Below are 18,606 nucleotides of genomic sequence, written 5' to 3'. Positions count from 1 at the left end.
CAGCCTCAGCTGTCCCGGGTCTCTGCCTCCTCATTGGCTGAGACAGCAAGCGGGAGCCATTGTCTCCCGCTGCTGTCAATCACAGCCAGTCAGCAAATGAGGAGGGGGGGTGGAGCCAAGCTATGTCCCCATGTGTGAATGGGCACTCGGAGCAACGGGTGCCCCCATAGCAAGCTGCTTGCTGTGGGGTCACCTGACAGAAAGAAGGAGCCAGGAGAGCTTGCGGGGGACCCAAGAAGAGACAGATCCAGGCTGCTCTGTTCAAAATCACTACACAGAGCAGCTAAGTATACCATGTTTGTTATTTTACAAAAAACAAAAATGAACCTTTATTATCGCTGTAAGTTTGGGACAGATCATGCCCGACACCCCAAAGAAGGGGATGTCCTACACCAATGATTACAGTTCCCTTTCCAAGAGCAAAAATTCTGTAATGCCAGAGTCCAAAAGAGATTCAGTAGGGAGCACCAACTGTGGACGATCATACCCTTTGCAGTTTCGATCCAGTTTCTCTCTTCCCCATCAGCTCTACAAGGGAAGCTGAAAATTCTTCTCTAGTTAAAAAGCAGCTATGAGGAGTACACAAAGAATTAAGAGCAGACACTATGGAATGGAGACTGAAGTCCACGTGCCTGAATCTGAGGTATCTGGGGAATCCAGAAACGCTATTTCATGACAATGGGTGCTGGCCTGCCCTCTAGTTCCATTGTCCACATGCCTGATTTAAGTCATGAGGGTGAGAGAATCCCTTGATGGGTAGACACCACCATTGCTGTGGAGGAAAGGCATGCAGCCAACTTTAGTCTCACAACTAAAAGCCAATAAATAACTCTGTGAAGGCTTGCGCTGAACCCAGGGCTCAGAAGTGGAGCAAAGTCATAAACAGCCTGCTGAAAGCATGTGTCTAAAATGGTGTCTACAGCTGAGTGAGAACAAGAAGGGAAGGGCAGGGGCTCAGCCCCACTTACCTCCCCACTGTTCTGGGGAGATATATGAACTCATTACTTTAGCCACTTCTGAAGGGCACACCCTCTCCTCCTTGCAGCAGTTCTTAAGTGACAAGGCTCTACCAGACAGGTGGACGATATCTCTTGTATAGCACCCTGTGGCTAACTGAACTTTGCTGTGCAAAGAGTGACCACCTGATGCAGAGTCCAGTGCTTGCAACAATATTACAGGCTGGCACAGCACCGCCCATGTGGTAGGGTCTGAGCTTGATCCCTGAGGACACTATTGAGCGGCAACGATCCAGAAGCTGAAGAAGATATCCTCAGTGGCTTAGGTGCAGCTAGAAAGGAAGAAAGATTATTTTCTGGTATAATATGGAAATAAAACCAGCTCTCTGTAGAGAGATCTTCCTTCACCTAAGGACATTAGTAAAAAAACAAACAATCTGGGGATTGCTGACGGTAGGAAGGGTATATGAATTTTTTTTTTTTTTTTTTTTAAAGTTCTGTTTGGCAGTGTTCAATAAACTGAAGGTGGCTGCAAACAACCCAGTGTCTATGATTAAACGAGCCAGTGCCCTGTACGATTAAGAAAAAATGTTTGGCTGGTTTTATATTATACAGAAATATAAATTTGTGTTTGATCACATTAGATCTGCTTCAGGTTTAACAATTAGATTAAGTACTGCATACTACAGTCCCTGATATAAACGATGTGCATTCCTATTGTCAGCACATATACATATGATTTACAAGTGTCACTGCATTTTCAACATTCAAAAGGCTGCAGAGGGAAAGCTGACACCAAGGTACATTTTTACATTAGCACTGTTGTCAGCAACCCAGCTGTGTATGAGTTGCAGAAGTGGCTGCACAAAAGAAACTCACTGGCAGATAAAAGGCGACATATCTAGGTTTTAACTGTGCATGTAAAAAAAAAAAAAAAAAAAGTATATACTGCCTGCCACATGAAGGGGTTCTTTAATAAATTCTCTGCTCAGTGGCTGAAAGCACAGATGGAATTTCAGATGGAATGTTTTGCCATTCACCACTAAGGCACCATGATTCTTCATGACCTTGACAGAATTCTAGGACATTGGAAACATGTTTGCTAAGCAAAGAAAGCAACTGTAAAGGAATTTCAGCTACAACAAAAATTTTGTGAGGCAAAACGCTTTGCTTACAAAAAAGCTTTTAATACCCCTTTCCCATCTCCTTCACATTACAACTGCTAGCAACCAAAATGTAGCATTTGCATTATAACAGCACAACTTAATTACTGGCAAATCTGGCACCGGAAGACCTGGATGCTGAAGATCCGTCAAGGAGGAGGAAAAGGGGGGGGGGATTGGTGGGGCAGGGGGAGCTGTCCCCTCCGGGAAAAGGGAAAACACAGTGATTACTGCTACTAATAGCCTCTAGCAATAATCATGTAAAATCAGGCAGGCTGGTTTTACCCAAGTTGACCGATCAACTTGGGTACATTCAGTCTGCCAATATGAGGTGGTATCAAAACGTTTCAAGACTAGTTTTGTAACAGTCCAACAGATAGCAGCACAAGGCAGCATGCACAGTCACAGGGAGCACCAACCTTCGTACAGTGGATAAAATAAGTATTGAACATGTCACCATTGTTCTTAGTAAATATTTTTCTAAAGGTGCCATTTACATGATATTTTCACCACATGCCGGTAACAACTCAAGCAATCCACATACAAAGAAACCAAATAAATTCAGAAATTAAGTTATGTGTAATAAAATGGAATGACACAGGAAATACATTTTGAACATGCTGACTGACATGTAATACTTTGTACAAAATCCTTTGTTGGTAACAGCTTCAAGACACCTCCTGTATAGAGAAACACGCATTGCATAGGCGTGATTTTGGCCCATTCTTCCACGCAGTCCTCAAATCCTGAAGGTTCTGTGGGCCTCTTCTATGAACTTTCTATTGGATTCAAGTCAGGTGATTGGCTGGGCCATTCTAGCAGCCTTATATTAATTTTCTTTCTTTGAAACCAAAAGAGTTTCCTTGGCTTTGTGTTTGGATCATTGTTTTGCTGAAATGTCCACCTTCGTTTCATCTTCATCATCCTTGTAGATGGCAGCAGATTTTTATCAAGAATGTCTTGGTACATTTTTCCATTCATCATTCCTTCAATGATATGAAGTTTGCCAGAACCCTATACTGAAAAACAGCCCCACACCATGATGTTCCCACCTTCAAACTTCACTGTTGGTATGGTGTTTTTGGGGTGATGTGCAGTGCCATTTAACCTCCAAACATGGTGTGTATTATGGCAAAGAGTTCAATTTTGGTCTCATCTGACCTGACTATATTCTCCTAGTATTTCACAGGCTTGTCTCAATGTTGTGCAGCAAACTTTAAATAAGCTTCAACAAGCTTTTTCTTCAGCAGCGAAATCTTGCATGGTAAGCGTGCATACAGGCCATAGAGGCTAAGCAAATTATTTGTTTTCTTTGAAATAATTGTACCTGCTAATTCCAGGTCCTCCTGAAGCTTTCCACAAGCGGTCATGGGTTCTTGGACAATTCTTCTTATAATTCTTTTCACTCCTCTGTCAGAACTCTTGCGAAGAGCACCTGGTTGTGGCCAGTTTATGGTGAAATGATGTTCCTTCCACTTTTGGATTATGGCCCCAACAGTGCGCACTAGAACATTCAGAAGTTCAGGAATCCTTCTGTAACCAATGCCACCAGCATGTTTTGCAACAATAAGATTGCGAAGGTCTTGAGATAGGTCTTTGCTTTTACCCATCAAAAGAGATTTGTTTGTGACACCTTGGTAACGAGACACCTTTTTATAGGCCAGCAGTTGAGACTGAACCAGCTGATATTCATTTGCACTGACAAGGGGCAGAATTGCTTTCTAATTAAATGGTAGATGTCAGCCAGGAATGCACTGAAATATCGGCAGCTGCAAAATAGTGTTATTGAAATTTTGCAGATAGGAAAAAAGGCGCAGATGGTGGCCGCCTAAAACGCATAATTTTGCCATGTTCAGGGCGTGTTTTTCATAGGTCATGCTACTAAAAAAACAACAAAACAAAATACGTGTGCATTTTTTATGGGTTTTCAATGCATTTCAGGCCTGGTTCACGCCAATGCAGTTTGCGTTTTGTCGGTTTTGCATTTCTGCACGCATGTTTGACATATTTTTGATGTGTTCTGCGTTTTTTTGGTAGGCCAACTTGTTGCTGGGCAGATAAATGCAAAACGCATCAAAAACGCAACACGTGTGTTTTTGCCGCATGTTCAATGCATTTCAATTTGCATTTTATCAGTTTTGCAAAGTGTTTTTTGCAAGCACATTTGACACTTTATGCATTTTTTATTTTGGCCAGCTTATTGCTGGTAAAGCGCATCACATGTGCGTTTTCAATACATTTCAGGCCTGGTTCACACCAATGCAGTTTGTGTTTTGTCAGTTTTGTAGTTCGTTTTGTATGCACGGTTTTGCAAGCACATTTTTACGCTTTTTTTTAATGTTTTTTTCCAGTGCATTTCAGGCCCGACGCATCTTTTGAAAAAAATATTTGTGAACTTGTTGCTGGGCAGATTAAAAATGCAAAACGCATAAAAAAAATGTGTGAAAACGCATCAAAAATCCTACATGCGTTTTCTACAGTGTCTCCATGAAAAAAAACATTGCATTTAAAAATTGTCCCTGACCCCTTTCCGAAAACGCAGCAGCTCAAAAAAGAAAAAAAAAAAAACAAAAAAAAAAAACACAGATGTGAATGTGTCCCATAGGAAACCATGTTAAATTGACTGTAGTGCATTTCTGCGAAAAGCCCTAAAAAAGGCATTCGTGTGAAACAGAAATTAATGGAGAGATGCATTTTGGCGTTTTTTGTTTTTTTTTAATTTAACTCGCCTGAATATGCACCAAAAATGCAGCAATCAGGATTTTAACACCACAAGGGATGCGCAATGGACCAGTGTGAAGCCATACATTGAATATAAAGGAATGCATTTTTCTTGAACTTTTTGTGTGGCTTTTATAGATTTTTTTTTTTTTTTTTTTTAAACTGTCCATTTTCGGTTTTCGGCCACATGCATCCTGAATTTATGGTTACGGTTCTGGTCCAAGAATTTTCATTTCGGTGCACCACTAATTTCAGCTGGTGTCTAGTCTTTCCATGCCTATTTGCAACTCCCTTTCTTCATGTGTTCAAAACTTTTTTCCTGTGTCATTCCATTTTATTACACAAATTAATTTCTGAACTTATTTGCTTTGGTTTCTTTGTATGTATGGATTGTATTGATTGCCACCGACGTGGTGAAAATGTCAACTCAATGGTACCTTTAAAAATTTCTTTACCTAGAAAAATGGTGACGTGTTCAGTACTTAATTTACCCACTGTAAGTCAGTGTGCCAAAAGACATCATTCTGTGTATCGGGAGGTGTGCAACTGGTGCTATTCTGATCATGTGCATTAACACGTCTGCTATTATATTATGGACAGCAAACTAGAACAGAGAGCAAATGTGAAATTTTACGTGAAACTGGGCAAGTCTGATGTTTGACATGATTCGGCAAGTTTATGGAGATGCTGCAATGAGTTGTTCAAGGTGTTTTGAGTGGCATGTATGCTTCAAGAGCAGACGAACATAACTGGAAGACGACGCAAGATCAGGAAGACCTTCAACAAGCTCAACTCCTGAAAATGCCCTCTTCCTGAAGATGAAGATCCAGCGCAAAGGTTGCAGTTTTGACAGCATTGCAGAGATCCAGTGATTTGCCCAGTTTCACGCAGAATTTCACATCTGCTCTTTGTCCATGCTTTCCATGATGAAATAGCAGATGTGGCAACACACATTGTCAGAATAGCACCAGTTGCACAGCTCCCGATGTACACAGGATGATGTCTTTTTGGCAAACTGACTTATGAAGGTTGGTGCTCTGTGTGACTGTCTGTAGCCTTGTGCTCCATCTTGTTGGCATGTTACAAAACTAGCCTCGAAACATTTTGATACCACCTCGCACATGGTTTGAATCTCGGCCAGTCCCTGCTGAGCTGGCCAAGATTCGAACCGTCTATGGCCAGTTAAGTCTGTTATTTCTCAACTTACTTTAACAGACCAAGCTGTCTAGACAAAGCAATGGTTAGAGGGCTGAGACAAACCATTTACACTGGTGGGTGCTTACAATGATCAACTTTTATTCATTTATGTAAACTTTTTAACCCAAAAGGAAAAAAACGGTTTGCTGTAACTGCTTATAAAGTTTTAGCTGTTCGGCTTAAAAAAAATGTAATATATTACAGCTCAACAATCATTTGATGTATTAGCTATATGAGTTTTGTTTTTTTAGGCTTCCCCCCCCCCCCCCCCCCCCCCTCTGTTTTCACCTGGTTATCTGGCCAGTAACACGCCTCCTGTATTATACAGACACCACTTTGAATGAAAGAGCACAGGATGCAGATTTGGACAGCAGCATTGTTAATCTTGGGGGGGAGAATGTTAGAAGTACTAGAAAGTTTAAATACAATAACAAATTGAAGCCAAACTCCAGCTAACACTTTATAATCAGTTACAGCAAACTTTTTTTTTTTTTCCTTTTGGGATAATTGTTCTACAAAAATAAAAGCTGATCATTTTAAGCACCCCTACCGGTGTTAAACGGTCTGCCTCATCCCTGTAATTGTAAGAGCTTTTTTTGCTGAAAACAAGACTTACTGGCTTGATCACAAGATGAAAATAGAAGAAAAAATGCATAAAAAGGAAATGAACATAGCCACCACATAAAGGAATTGGTAAGCTGCAATATAATAAACTGTTTACTTTTGGGTTTAATGCTGCTTTAATTTGTGAGTCAAGTCCATTTACATCTGCTAGTCTAACGCTACATTCTCCCCAGATTGACAGTGCTGCTTGTCCAAAGCTTTTTACTTCACTACTTCACACAGAATGCAAACACAATAAAGTGATTGTAAACCCGCACATATACCCCATGCAGTGACTTGCCTCAGGTGATACACAAAGATCAAATTCTTCTAAACAAGTTGTACCTGTGTGTTTACAACCCTCTGTTCTCTACATCCATTGAAAGTGCAGAATTTACACAGGATCGTCCAGCAGTGAAAAGGAGGGGGCTGAGAGCTGAAGTTACACTCTGCACAGCTCAGTGAGGGGAGCTCTGAGAGGTGATTGGAGGGAAGGAATACACTCCCCTTCACACAGCTCGCAGGAACAGAGCTGAGCTGGAGATCCCTCCCCTGACACCTTTCTTCTCTTTGTGTCAGGAAAATTTGTCAAAAGTGACTCAGACTGATAGGAGAGGAACAAGACAGTAGAGAGAAATAACACTGTGCACTGGATTGAGACAAGTACACAGGATTGAGACAAGTACACACACTATAAAAGGTATACACTTTGTTCAAGTGAGAGGTTTACAACCACTTTAAGATAGAAAGTGTGTTACTGGCTAAATCACCAGGAGAAATTAAAGAAAAAACAAAAAAAAAAAAAGCAAACAAACTAATGCAGCCACCATATCGAAGGACTGGCAAGCTGCAATGTTTTTTGAGGTTTAATACTACATTAATAGTACAAATCTATGAATAAAGGTATGTGTGGAAGTAATTAAAACCATGTGTTCGTATCACTTTTTAGGATTTGTTGCTGCACAAAGACTATGTAGTTGTGTCTTGTTGACTTGCTTTTGGAGCTGGAGCAAAGTGTCCCTAAAGTGGAGCTTTACTCAAAAAGGGAAGTTCTGCTTTAAGTCTTCCCCGCCTCCTCTACCTAATTTGGCATGAAACCTTTTGGGGAGGGGGAGCAGTTACCTAGTTTTGAAAAAAGGATGGTCTCGTCCTTCCTCCCAGCAGTCACCTGGGATGCGTCACAAGTTCCAGGCGACTGCAGGACCATTCACAATGCACAGAGCGGCTCATGCATGCACAAACAACACTTCAGATACCAGCACTGGGAACCCAAAGGCTAGTGAAGAACTGGGTAAGGAAGGCTTTGGATCCATGGACAGGTACAGCAAGTGTCCTATTATTAATAGTCAAAAGCTACAGAATTTGTAGCTGCTGACTTAATTTTTTTGTTACAGAGTGGAGAACCACTCTAAACTCTACAACCACACTGCAGATTGCAGCCTGGAATCAACTTCTACTGGATGGAAATTAAGGCAAAATGTCAATGACACATGTCCTTGCAGTCTACTAAAATTCTCTAAATTGTAAACACTGTATGACAAGAGGAAAAAAAAAAAAAAAAAGGATTAAAACAAAAATCACAAGCAATCCTGGCAGTAACAATAAATCAGTACAATGAAATTCAAGGTATACACACCATTTAATTGTGCTTCTGAGGTTAGGCTGACTGACTGTGCTGTCATCTAGGAATATCGTGGAACATGAGCTGTACTTCTTTGTAAGCTGCCCGGGAGAGACCTAGTAAGATGTGTTAAAAGATAGATTAAAAATGTAAAGAATTGTATCTCTACACCAAGTAAATTTTACCTATTTTGTTTTTATATGCATGCAGTCTTTAGTTTCATCCATCTCCTGACAATGTAAAGATTTAAAATTAGACCAAACTTTGGAACTGTAGTGTAGTGATGTAGAAGCTGGTGGAAGAACCACTGAACAACAGGGGACATAGAAGATTGATACTGACAGGTGTGGGTTTCTGGAGAGACTTCAGAGAACAATTTCTCTTAACGTAGACAAAAGTAAAAATGTGTACTTATGAAATCTTACAGGATGATAAACTTGCCCTTAGACTCTAAAGCACCACTTTCAGGATACTTAATAGTGCAGGTTAATAATAACATGCTAAAGGCAGAAGCACCCAACAATTCAGGTAAAGTGGTGGTTGAGGTTTTTAGGCCACTAAAAAAGTGGACCTAACCTTTAGGGTGATCTTGCATTGCACTGCTTCATTTGATCAATAGATGGCACCAGAGCACTGAGTGCAGGAAACGCACAATAGGGAAACAATAAAAGGATCATTAAAACGGAGCAAGGCAGCTGTTTTGCAGTCTTCAAGGCTGCATTAATTACTAGAAATAAAAAGAAAATGTTTGGCTAAATGTTTGCAAAAAAAAAGAAAAACAAACTGTGTGAACAGAGCCCATAGCTTAGATTAGTATAAATGAGCAATTATACCAGCCTTTTTTCCTTGATGAACCCCTCTCCCAAAAAAAATAATATAATAAATATATATATATATATATATATATAAAACTATAAACATAGATAGATATAGTTCTCTATCTATATCTATGTATCAGGAAACCCCAAAATCATTTTCTGATCCACAGCTCATGGTATGTTAGTGCATAGATGATATTAAAGAACAAATAACATTTACACTAACAGTGCACTAGTGCGCAGTGGAAAATGCATTTACTTTACAGTTTGTTTAACCCATTCGCTGCCAAAGATTTTTTTTGTTATTTCCTTAGCTTGCTTACTAAATTAATTTTTGTTAAGTATTCAAATACACCCCAAACCCCAAAAATATTATTGGTCTCTGGGACTAAGCCCCAGTAGGGGAAATACTGTATACAAGTGGAGAGTGGTCTAAGGGGACTTGATATGCTCTGCTAACAAAAAAACTGGTGATTGGAAAAGAAGTATTAGACTAGACTATCAAACGGCAAACGCATGGCTGCTGCCTGCACTTAACATGTAATGACAATGCAAGCACGATGAGTATTCGCAGTGTGTTTCTGAAACGCATGGCAACGTATACGTTGCGTAGCTTGCCATGCGTTCGGAAACTCACAGATGCGAGTCCTCTCCCCTAGAACAAAAAGCAGTTACCCCTGCTGTGGGCACAATGCACGGGCAGAAAAAAAAAAAATTTGCCTGGAATTCTGCTCTACCAGTTTTCATGTCCTAAAGGTATGTCCAGGAAGTAATGAAGTTTACTATACAACAATCTAGAGCCTGAGGTAAGGGCTGTGTGCAGATAATAGAAAGCTTTTTCTTTTCTGCAAAATGGGTACATTAGAGGTATATTGGTACACAGGGAAGCTGGACTTTAGAGCAAAAAAAAAAAAAAAAAAAAAAAAAAAGGATGAACTTGGCCTTTAATACCCAAATTAAGAAATTATACAAGTCTACAGTTATATTTTACTGCCTGGAGCATTTCTTTAGGGAATCAACCAGAAGTTATTGATATCAGCGAAGTATGGTGTCAGAGTTCTATTACAGTTTCAGCGGTACCAGTTAGGGAAACCATCTAGGATACATCCAGGAGTTTTGGATGTGGGAAGTTGGCCAGTTATCTTTGCAAATTCTTCTGTAGTGAAGAGATGAGGATAAGACCTGCAATTGTTCCACGCAGGTACAGGGAGAAAATGCAAACTCCAGGCAGGTAGTGCCACGGTTAGGATTCCAACCAAAGGCCCTAGAGCTGCCAGGCGGAAGTGCTAACCATTTAGCCACAGTGCTGTTGGTCAGTTGTTTTAGATGTAGGATGTACGGTGATGGCATCTGACTACAATTCATATAGTGAGGAATACATTTTTTTTGGCTTAATGTATTGGGGCCAGTCACTTACGGTTGCGTCACTGTAAAAGATAAAAGATTCTATTGCTGATGTGATGATTCTTAAAGCGGAACTTCATTCTCCCAATCAACAATGACTATTTTTAATCCTAATGCTGCTAGCATTAGCAAATAGATAAAGTATACTATATTTACTTGTTTTAAACTTTTTCCCCCCAGATATTTCCTGGTTTCCATGCCAAGGCAAATGATGTCCTACATCCTAAGAGTCTTCAGGATGCAAAGAGGATCTTTCTCAGCTAGGGCGGATGGATTGCAGATTCTAGGAAGTAAACTCATCTGCCCTTACTTAAGATGGCCATGGCCAGAAATGCTAGAGGTGTTTTTTCAGTGATTTCTTGGCAAATGAAAGCATGGAGACAGATGAGGAAGTTCACTTTGAATATTAAAAATGATTGTGTTTTTGGTTTGTGTTGCTTAGATGCAGTGTAGTTCCCCTTTAATGTGCCTTGCTAGGGAAGCGCCTGCTTTATTGTTGTGGGTAATGAATTTGCCTTTGGAATTATAAGATTTTGTTCATAATTGTAAAGGAGAAGACATGTGAGGGTTTGTGTGTCTTTCAGGAGTTCTGTTGATATTTGCAGTGTAGAGTGCTTTTTATTATTCTCACTTAACTTTATCCTATGTAATAACTGATCAGTTTGGCGGGTGTATCATTTTTAGTGTGAACACAAAGTTTACTCAATACGCCTCTCCTGTATGGTTTATGAGCATTCCACAGTGTATAGCCATTAACGTATTTTATTAATAGCAAAGAAATGCTTTTGGGGGGTCATGTTATTTGTGTTGTATTCAGCAATATTGACAGGGATAGGTGCATGGTCTGACCATGAGATTATCTTGATCAAGGAGGACAACATTTCATTTTGCATCCTTAATCACTTGACCTCTGGAAAGTTTTACCCCTTTCATGACCAGGGCATTTTGTGCTACTCAACATGGTGCTACATACTACTAACTGGCAATTACTTGGTCAGGCAACACTGTTCCCAAATGAAATGTATATTTTTTTTTTCCCACACAAATAGAGCTCTCTTTTAGTATTGGTTTATTTGAAAGTTATATCGTCTACAAGCTATGGTATAAACTCTGGGATTTATGCAGCTATAGAGAAGCTATACTAGTAGTGGCAGTGACCAGCAACTTATGGTTTAGCGGGCAATCTGGTACTGATACTGGCTGGGAGGGACACTGAGACACGGACATCGCTAGTGACACTAATACATTGATCAGTGATAACACTGTACTAAAAACACTAATGGGTGACAAGGGTGATGGGAAGGGCAATCAATTAACTGTGTGCCTAACAAAGTGTATGTGTACTGTTTTTACTCACAGGATCTGGCTGTCTCTTCTCCTTGAACTCACAGTTGATTTCAGGTAGAACAGCCAGATTGCTGTTCTGTGTGTTTGGTAAGCACAGAACTCTGTGCTGGGATTAGCCACAGTTGATAAGCAGGTATACAACCAAAATCATTGACTGCAGCCTGCTGACAAACTTGCGTGGTGTCAAATCCCAGGACATGCCAGCAGGGGGTGCGCATATACACAACCAAAAAACAGGATGTTCACTGTGATGTCAAGATGGCAAGTGGTTAAAATGTTTACATTTAATATTATACTTTTTTTTTTTTTTACTTTATTGGCCTCACTAGCAGGCTGACAAGTCCCCATGTGATAGCACATTTAAGCAACAGGTTCTCTTTATGGTGGCACTGGCATGTACACTGCTACACAGTCTCTGCTTACAGTTTTGAAGGGGGTTAAAAACCTGTGGCTCTGCCAATAGTCCAACCACAAAAATAACAAACATGGTCTGTTGAAACATTTTCTCTCATCCTACCCTGGCAGAGACAGGAAAAACACTGCAGATGTAAATGTGGGTGGGATCTTTCAATCTGTATCCTTACCTATTCAGGTGAGAGAAGCAATCTCTCAGTTGGTAGTCATGAAGGAGGAGGGTGAAATCAAAATTGTATGACTATCACAGGAGCAAGCAGAGCAAAATTATGAAGACACCTGTTCTGATGACTGCTATCAGGTGGGAAATTTCCCTCACATTGGAGTAAGTTACATTCACTTCCTATTACATCTCTGGGACAGGAAGCGCAGTAGTGGGTCCCCATGTGGGGACACACAACACTAAAAAACTAGCTAAGGTTCCAACTCCTAAATCTAGAAAAAGGGCAGCTCTTCTTTAACTGACCTGAATTTGTTCAGAAGAGTACATCTGTTTTGTCAAAATTGGAGTTCACCTTTTATGTTTACAATATACTGCTAAGAACAATTAAACTAGCAAAGTAAATAACAGAGTCAAAGTCAAAAAAAAGTATCACTAATGTCACAATAAATCAAAAGATTACTATAACTTACATGATTTATATGGTTGCTCTTCCTCTTTTCTCTCACTATAAAAAAAAAGCAAATACAAGATTAGTAAATCTTCAACACATCCAGCATACATACCAGCTGGGAACCCTTTGCGCTGTTGTGCGTCAGGCACTTCTGTTACAAAAGCATTTAAGAATGTCTAGGTTTACAATGCCCTAAAAAAACAAAAAGCAGTTTAGGCATGATCACAGGTATTCCAACAAAAGTTGTGGAAGGATGTTATAGAGGCTAGATACAAATTTCTTAAAGTGAACCTATAGTGATAGAATATTGTCTTGTGGAAATGCTAGATAACTGGCTCTCTATACATTTCCAAAGCTCAAGCACTTTCTGAGGTTTCAGACTTGGAACAAGAATTTAGACCAGGAATTCAGAGTGCATTCTGCATGTTTGTTCATGGGCAGTGACTCGGAAGGGACTGACATCAGAGACAGCCAGGCAAGTAGTATTCTTAGAAAGAGGTCAGCAATGGCAGCTCACATATTTCCTTCAGGGCCAGTTCACAATACAAAAAACACACTCCGGATGCATTCCAGATACGTTTTTGCTTACAGTTCACACCACATGCAGTTCCAGGGCAGTTTGCCATGTTCCAGTATGGTTCTGTGCAGAAAACATGCAGCACATTCTACTTTTTTCTCTGCACCAGAAACTGACTGCACCAGTGTGAACTAGGGCCACTGGAATACATGGAAAACACTGTGCATGCATTTTTGATGCAAAAAAAAGCGCACTGGACTGCATCTAATGTGAACTAGCCCTCACTGCAGGCTTCTTCAATCACTTGCTGTCTGCCCATTGCACTTAAAACAGTCAGACTGCGCACTACTGAGGGCGTATTAAAATGCCCTTTCTCTCTTGCCACTCATGCATGTGTTCTATGCAGCAATTATTTTACTTTTATATAAAAAACAAAACAATGTCAGTTGAACATCCAGTCAGTGTCCCTGATCACTAGCCACTCCAGTCAGTATCACTATGGTGACACTGTACTAGGGTGGCTATTGATCAGGGACACTGGCTGGCGGCTAATTAGAGACATTGAACTTTTGGTCACAAAATGCTAAAGAACCTAAGACAGAAAAAAGCAGCAAGTTCACACAACTTCTAGCAGAGAAAACTTGGGTTCTGAGGATAAGTGAACTTACCTATTAGGCATATATAAACCCCAACATTGAACTTCCCTTATTTGCTCCCCTTTGTTCTGATAAAGTCCAATTGGATTCAAGCCAAAATAGGGCAGTCACTTACACTGTTCTTAAAGCTTCAACTGTCAAGTGTTGTAGCTTACAGAACCCTTTGCAGCTTTCCAGCACAAACCCAAATAGGCTGTATAGAAGAAATGCTGCTCTCTGTGCATTCTCTCCTTGGCAAGCATTGCCAGTTGGTGTGCTGTAGTGCCAGTAAGGCAAGGTGAAATGTCAGACCACTGTTCTCACACAAGTAGCAAATATTAGAGACCTTGTTGAAAAAAAGCAGTTCAAAGAACAGAAAAATCAAAGTATTTAAAAAGCTTACTTGCAGTGCTTTTTATTTCCATGAATTTTTTATTCACTTGAAGTGTGCCCTTGAACTCGTTAGAAATTTTATCTACTGCAAGAAGAGTTCACTCCCTAGCACAACCCCCTCTCTTCTTGCATGTCATAGCTGTTTATCCTTCTCCGAGGGTTTAATTATGATCTCTGCTATCCAAACTCTTCAACCAAGCTATAGCCAGCAGCACTGATCAGAGAATTTTGACAGCGGGGAAGTCTTCCCACTGTCAGAACATAATAGCTCAGTGAGGAGGATTCCCCCATCCACCTTAAAATGTGTGGATGGGGGAACTGGGTCAGTTTTTTTTCTTCCATTCAACCTGCTGATTAAAAAAAGAAAAAAAAAAAAAGAAAAAAAAAAACAAACAAAACAAAAACAAAAGAAAACAAAAAAAAAACCAAAACACTATGGGCTGCTTAACCATTTGCCCTCGTGAGGATTTACCCCCCTTCCTACCAGGCTATTTTTTGCGTTACGGCACTGTGTTACTTTAACGGACAATTGAGCGGTCATGCAATGCTGCACACAAATGAAATTTACGACTTTTTTTCCCATGGATTGAGCTTTCGGCGGTATTTGATTTTTTTTGCGATAATATATATATATATATATATATATATATATATAAATTTTGAGAAAAAAAAAACATTTTTGACTTTTTGCTATCAAACATGTCCAGTAAAAATTAAAATAAAAAAAAAAGAAAGAAATTTCATCATAAATTTACGCCAAAATGTATTCTGCTACATGTCTAAAACAAGTCTACATGGCTAAAACAAAAATACCAATACGTGTAAATTAATTGGTTTACGTGAACGTTAGAGCGTTTACAAATGGCGGTATATATACACTGGGATTATTATTATTTTTTTTCTTCCTAGTAATGGAGGTGATCAGAGACTTATAGCGGGACTGCAGCAGACATTCTGACACTGGGGTTAACGGACTTGGTGTCACTGACATCCCCAGTGACACCAATACAGTGATCAGTGCTAAAAAAAAAAAAAAAAAAAAAGAAGAAACACTGACACTGTACAAAATGGCACTGGGCAGGAAGGGGATAACATGAGGGATGAACAAGGGGTTAACTGTGTACCGGGAGTGTTTTACTAGGCGGCTGTGTCAGTGTGCCTGAGCTGACAAGGAGGAGAACTGTTAGTAAACAAAATTGTTCTCGTCCCTGTTGGAGATCCTCGGAAATCACCGGGCACTGGTGAGTAATCACCGTCCGGGACCTGGTGATTGACAGCATGCACCCCCTACACGGAAGTGCAAAATCACACATACATACACATATCATGAGCTAGAAATCGCACCGCACCAAAAGTAGTGCATGCATTTTTAAATTGCACTTTAACCAGATTACATAGTACAAGAGTATCATGTGATCTGCAGGGGCAGACTGACAACTCATGGCACCCCCGGGCATTAGGGGATCATAGGGCCCGTGTCCTCGCCCACACTCAAATCACACCCAAAAAAGCCTATGAAAGGTACCAGGGACATATCATGGGGCCCCCTACTGACCCGGGCCCTCGGGCAGTGCCCGAGTTCCCCAATGGTCAGTCCACCCCTGGTCATCTGGTGAGAGTAAACAGACTGCATTTGCGACCTGTGTTTGGGGTGTTAGCTTTCTATTGACACCCACTGCAGATCGCAAACGGAGTGCATTTTGCATGCGGTATGAAACACAACATGCTAGTGTGCGGGCATGGTGTGAACAAGGCCGAAGAAGAAGTGTGCTGCTGGTAGGAGTATGAGATGAAAATAAGAGAAGCCTGAAGAAAAAAAAAATCTAGCCACCACATCTAAAAACTGGTAAACTGAAATACACTGCTTAAAAAAATTACCGTATTTTTCGCTCCATAAGACGCACTTTTTCCCCCCCAAAAAAGGTGGGAAAATGTCAGTGCGTCTTATGGAGCGAATGTAAAGCGGCCGGTCCGGTATTTCTGCCGCCACCATGTCAGAATATCGGGCCGGCCGCTCAGCTGTTCTCTCCTGCAGGACCTTACCTGTTCCTCGCTCCAGCGCTGCAGTCTTCCCGCGGCGGCTTCTGTGACAGCCGGGTGCCCACTGCGCATGCGCAAGAAGCGCCGCGCTTTGTGAATGGTCCGGTGTCTTCTGGGACACATGACAGGTCCCAGAAGGCTCCGGGCCATTCACAAAGCGCAGCGCTTCTTGCGCATGCGAAGTGGGCACCCGGCTGTCACAGAAGCCACCGCAGGAAGAAGGGAGGACAACTCCGCAGAAGTGGGTGCAGGTACCTGTCAAATTCAGGTACCTGTTGCCCCTCCCTCCCCAAAGGTCCGCAGTCTCTGGTCATCCCCTGTACTGTGCCCGCAGTCTCTGGTCATCCCCTGTACTGTGCCCGCAGTCTCTGGTCATCCCCTGTACTGTACCCGCAGTCACTGGTCATCCCCTGTACTGTGCCCGCAGTCACTGGTCATCCCCTGTACTGTGCCCGCAGTCTCTGGTCATCTCCTGTACTGTGTCCGCAGTCTCTGGTCATCTCCTGTACTGTGTCCGCAGTCTCTGGTCATCTCCTGTACTGTGTCCGCAGTCTCTGGTCATCCCCTGTACTATGTCCACAGTCTCTGGTCATCTCCTGTACTGTGTCCGCAGTCTCTGGTCATCTCCTGTACTGTGTCCGCAGTCTCTGGTCATCTGCAGTCCATTGGTTCAGAATATTTTTTGTCTTGTTTTTCTCCTCTAAAACCTAGGCGCGTCTTATGGTGCGAAAAATACGGTAAACACTTTTTAATTAGAGTATAGCATCAAGTCAATTAAACTCCTGGGATATTGATCTAATCAGCTAAGTAGCAGAGGGGGCTGTTAATCAGTTTCAGCTGCTTTGGTGTTAATGAAAATAAGAGGTGCACTAGATTGGGGGATAGACTCATTGTTGCCAAACAGGAATGGTTTTACAAGTGAAGGCCACTGACTTTTTTTCCCCCTACTCCTCATTTTTGAATGTTTTTCACTAGTTTTGCATTTGGAGGGTCAGTGTCACTACTGGTAGCATGAGGCGATACCTGGACCCTACAGAGGTTGCACACGCAGTCCAACTCCTCCAGGATGGCACATCAATACATGCCATTGCCAAAAGGTTTGCGGAGTCTCCCAGCACACTCCCAAGAACATGAAGGAGATACCAGGAGACAGGCAGTTCCTCTAGGACAGTGGTCGGCAAGCCGCGGCTCGCGAGCCACATGCGGCTCTTTACACACTTTAATGCGGCTCTTCTGTGTGCCGGGCGCCCGCTCCCCTCCCTCCTCTCGGGCGGCCGCCCCAAAAGTCAGGACTCTGCAGCTAGCCCAGCAATGGGCAAACTACAGCCCGGCGGACCATTTAATATGGCCCACGGAGCGTGGCAAACATTGGCTGTCAGGATGTAGGCGGGGCAGCGTGACGAACTCCTCTCCTCTCACAGTCCGCCCTGAAGACCGGAACGGCGCGGGAACACGGCGAGAGAAACGCGCGGAGCAAAGGTAAGTGAATTGACACAATATGGGGGATGAATTACTATAGGGGGGATGAATTACTATAGGGGGGATGAATTACTATAGGGGGGATGAATTACTATATGGGGGATGAATTACTATATGGGGGATGTATTTTCAGTTTTAAAAATGTGGCTCTCAAAATAAATTTCAATCGTGGTTTTGGCGAGATTTGGCTCAGTTGAAAAAAAAGGTTGCCCACCACTGCTCTAGGAGAGCGGGACAGGGCCATAGAAGGTCCTTAACCCATCAGCAGGACCGTCATTTGCTCCTTTGTGCAAGGAGGAACAGGATGAGCACTGCCAGAGCCCTACAAAATGATCTCATGCAGGCCACTGGTGTGAATGTGTCTGACCAAACAATCAGAAACAGACTTCATGAGGGTGGCCCGAGGGCCCAACGTCCTCTAGTGGGCCCTGTGCTCACTGCCCGGCACTATAGAGCTCATTTGGCATTTGCCATTGAACACCAGAATTGGCAGGTCCTCCACTGGGGCCCTGTGCTTTTCAGAGATGCGAGCAGGTTCACTCTGAGCACGTGACAGATGTGAATGGGTCAGAAGCTGTGGAGAATTATGCTGCCCGTTACATTATTCAGCATGACCGTTTTGGTGGTGGGTCAGTGATGGTCTGGGGAGACATATCCATAGAGGGACGCACAGACCTCTACAGG

The 18,606-nt window shown here is 41.9% G+C and overlaps 1 protein-coding gene across 1 annotated transcript in view; it reads right to left on the bottom strand.

The window, feature by feature from the left end:
- CCNYL1 (cyclin Y like 1) overlaps positions 1 to 18,606 on the bottom strand; it is a 103,628-nt gene that overhangs the window by 46,271 nt on the left and 38,751 nt on the right. The window contains exons 3-4 of the mRNA XM_089671208.1: positions 12,878 to 12,912; positions 8,277 to 8,377 (exon numbers count right to left, since the gene is read on the bottom strand). Of these exons, the coding sequence (XP_089527334.1) occupies positions 8,277 to 8,377; positions 12,878 to 12,912 (136 nt within the window). The remainder of the gene's footprint in view (positions 1 to 8,276; positions 8,378 to 12,877; positions 12,913 to 18,606) is intronic.

Source organism: Staurois parvus, unplaced genomic scaffold (assembly GCF_062004578.1).
Source record: "Staurois parvus isolate SC_StPar_1 unplaced genomic scaffold, SC_StPar_1.0 ptg000011l, whole genome shotgun sequence".
Classification (NCBI taxonomy): Eukaryota; Metazoa; Chordata; class Amphibia; order Anura; family Ranidae; genus Staurois; species Staurois parvus.
This window is presented reverse-complemented; position numbering and strand designations above follow the sequence as displayed.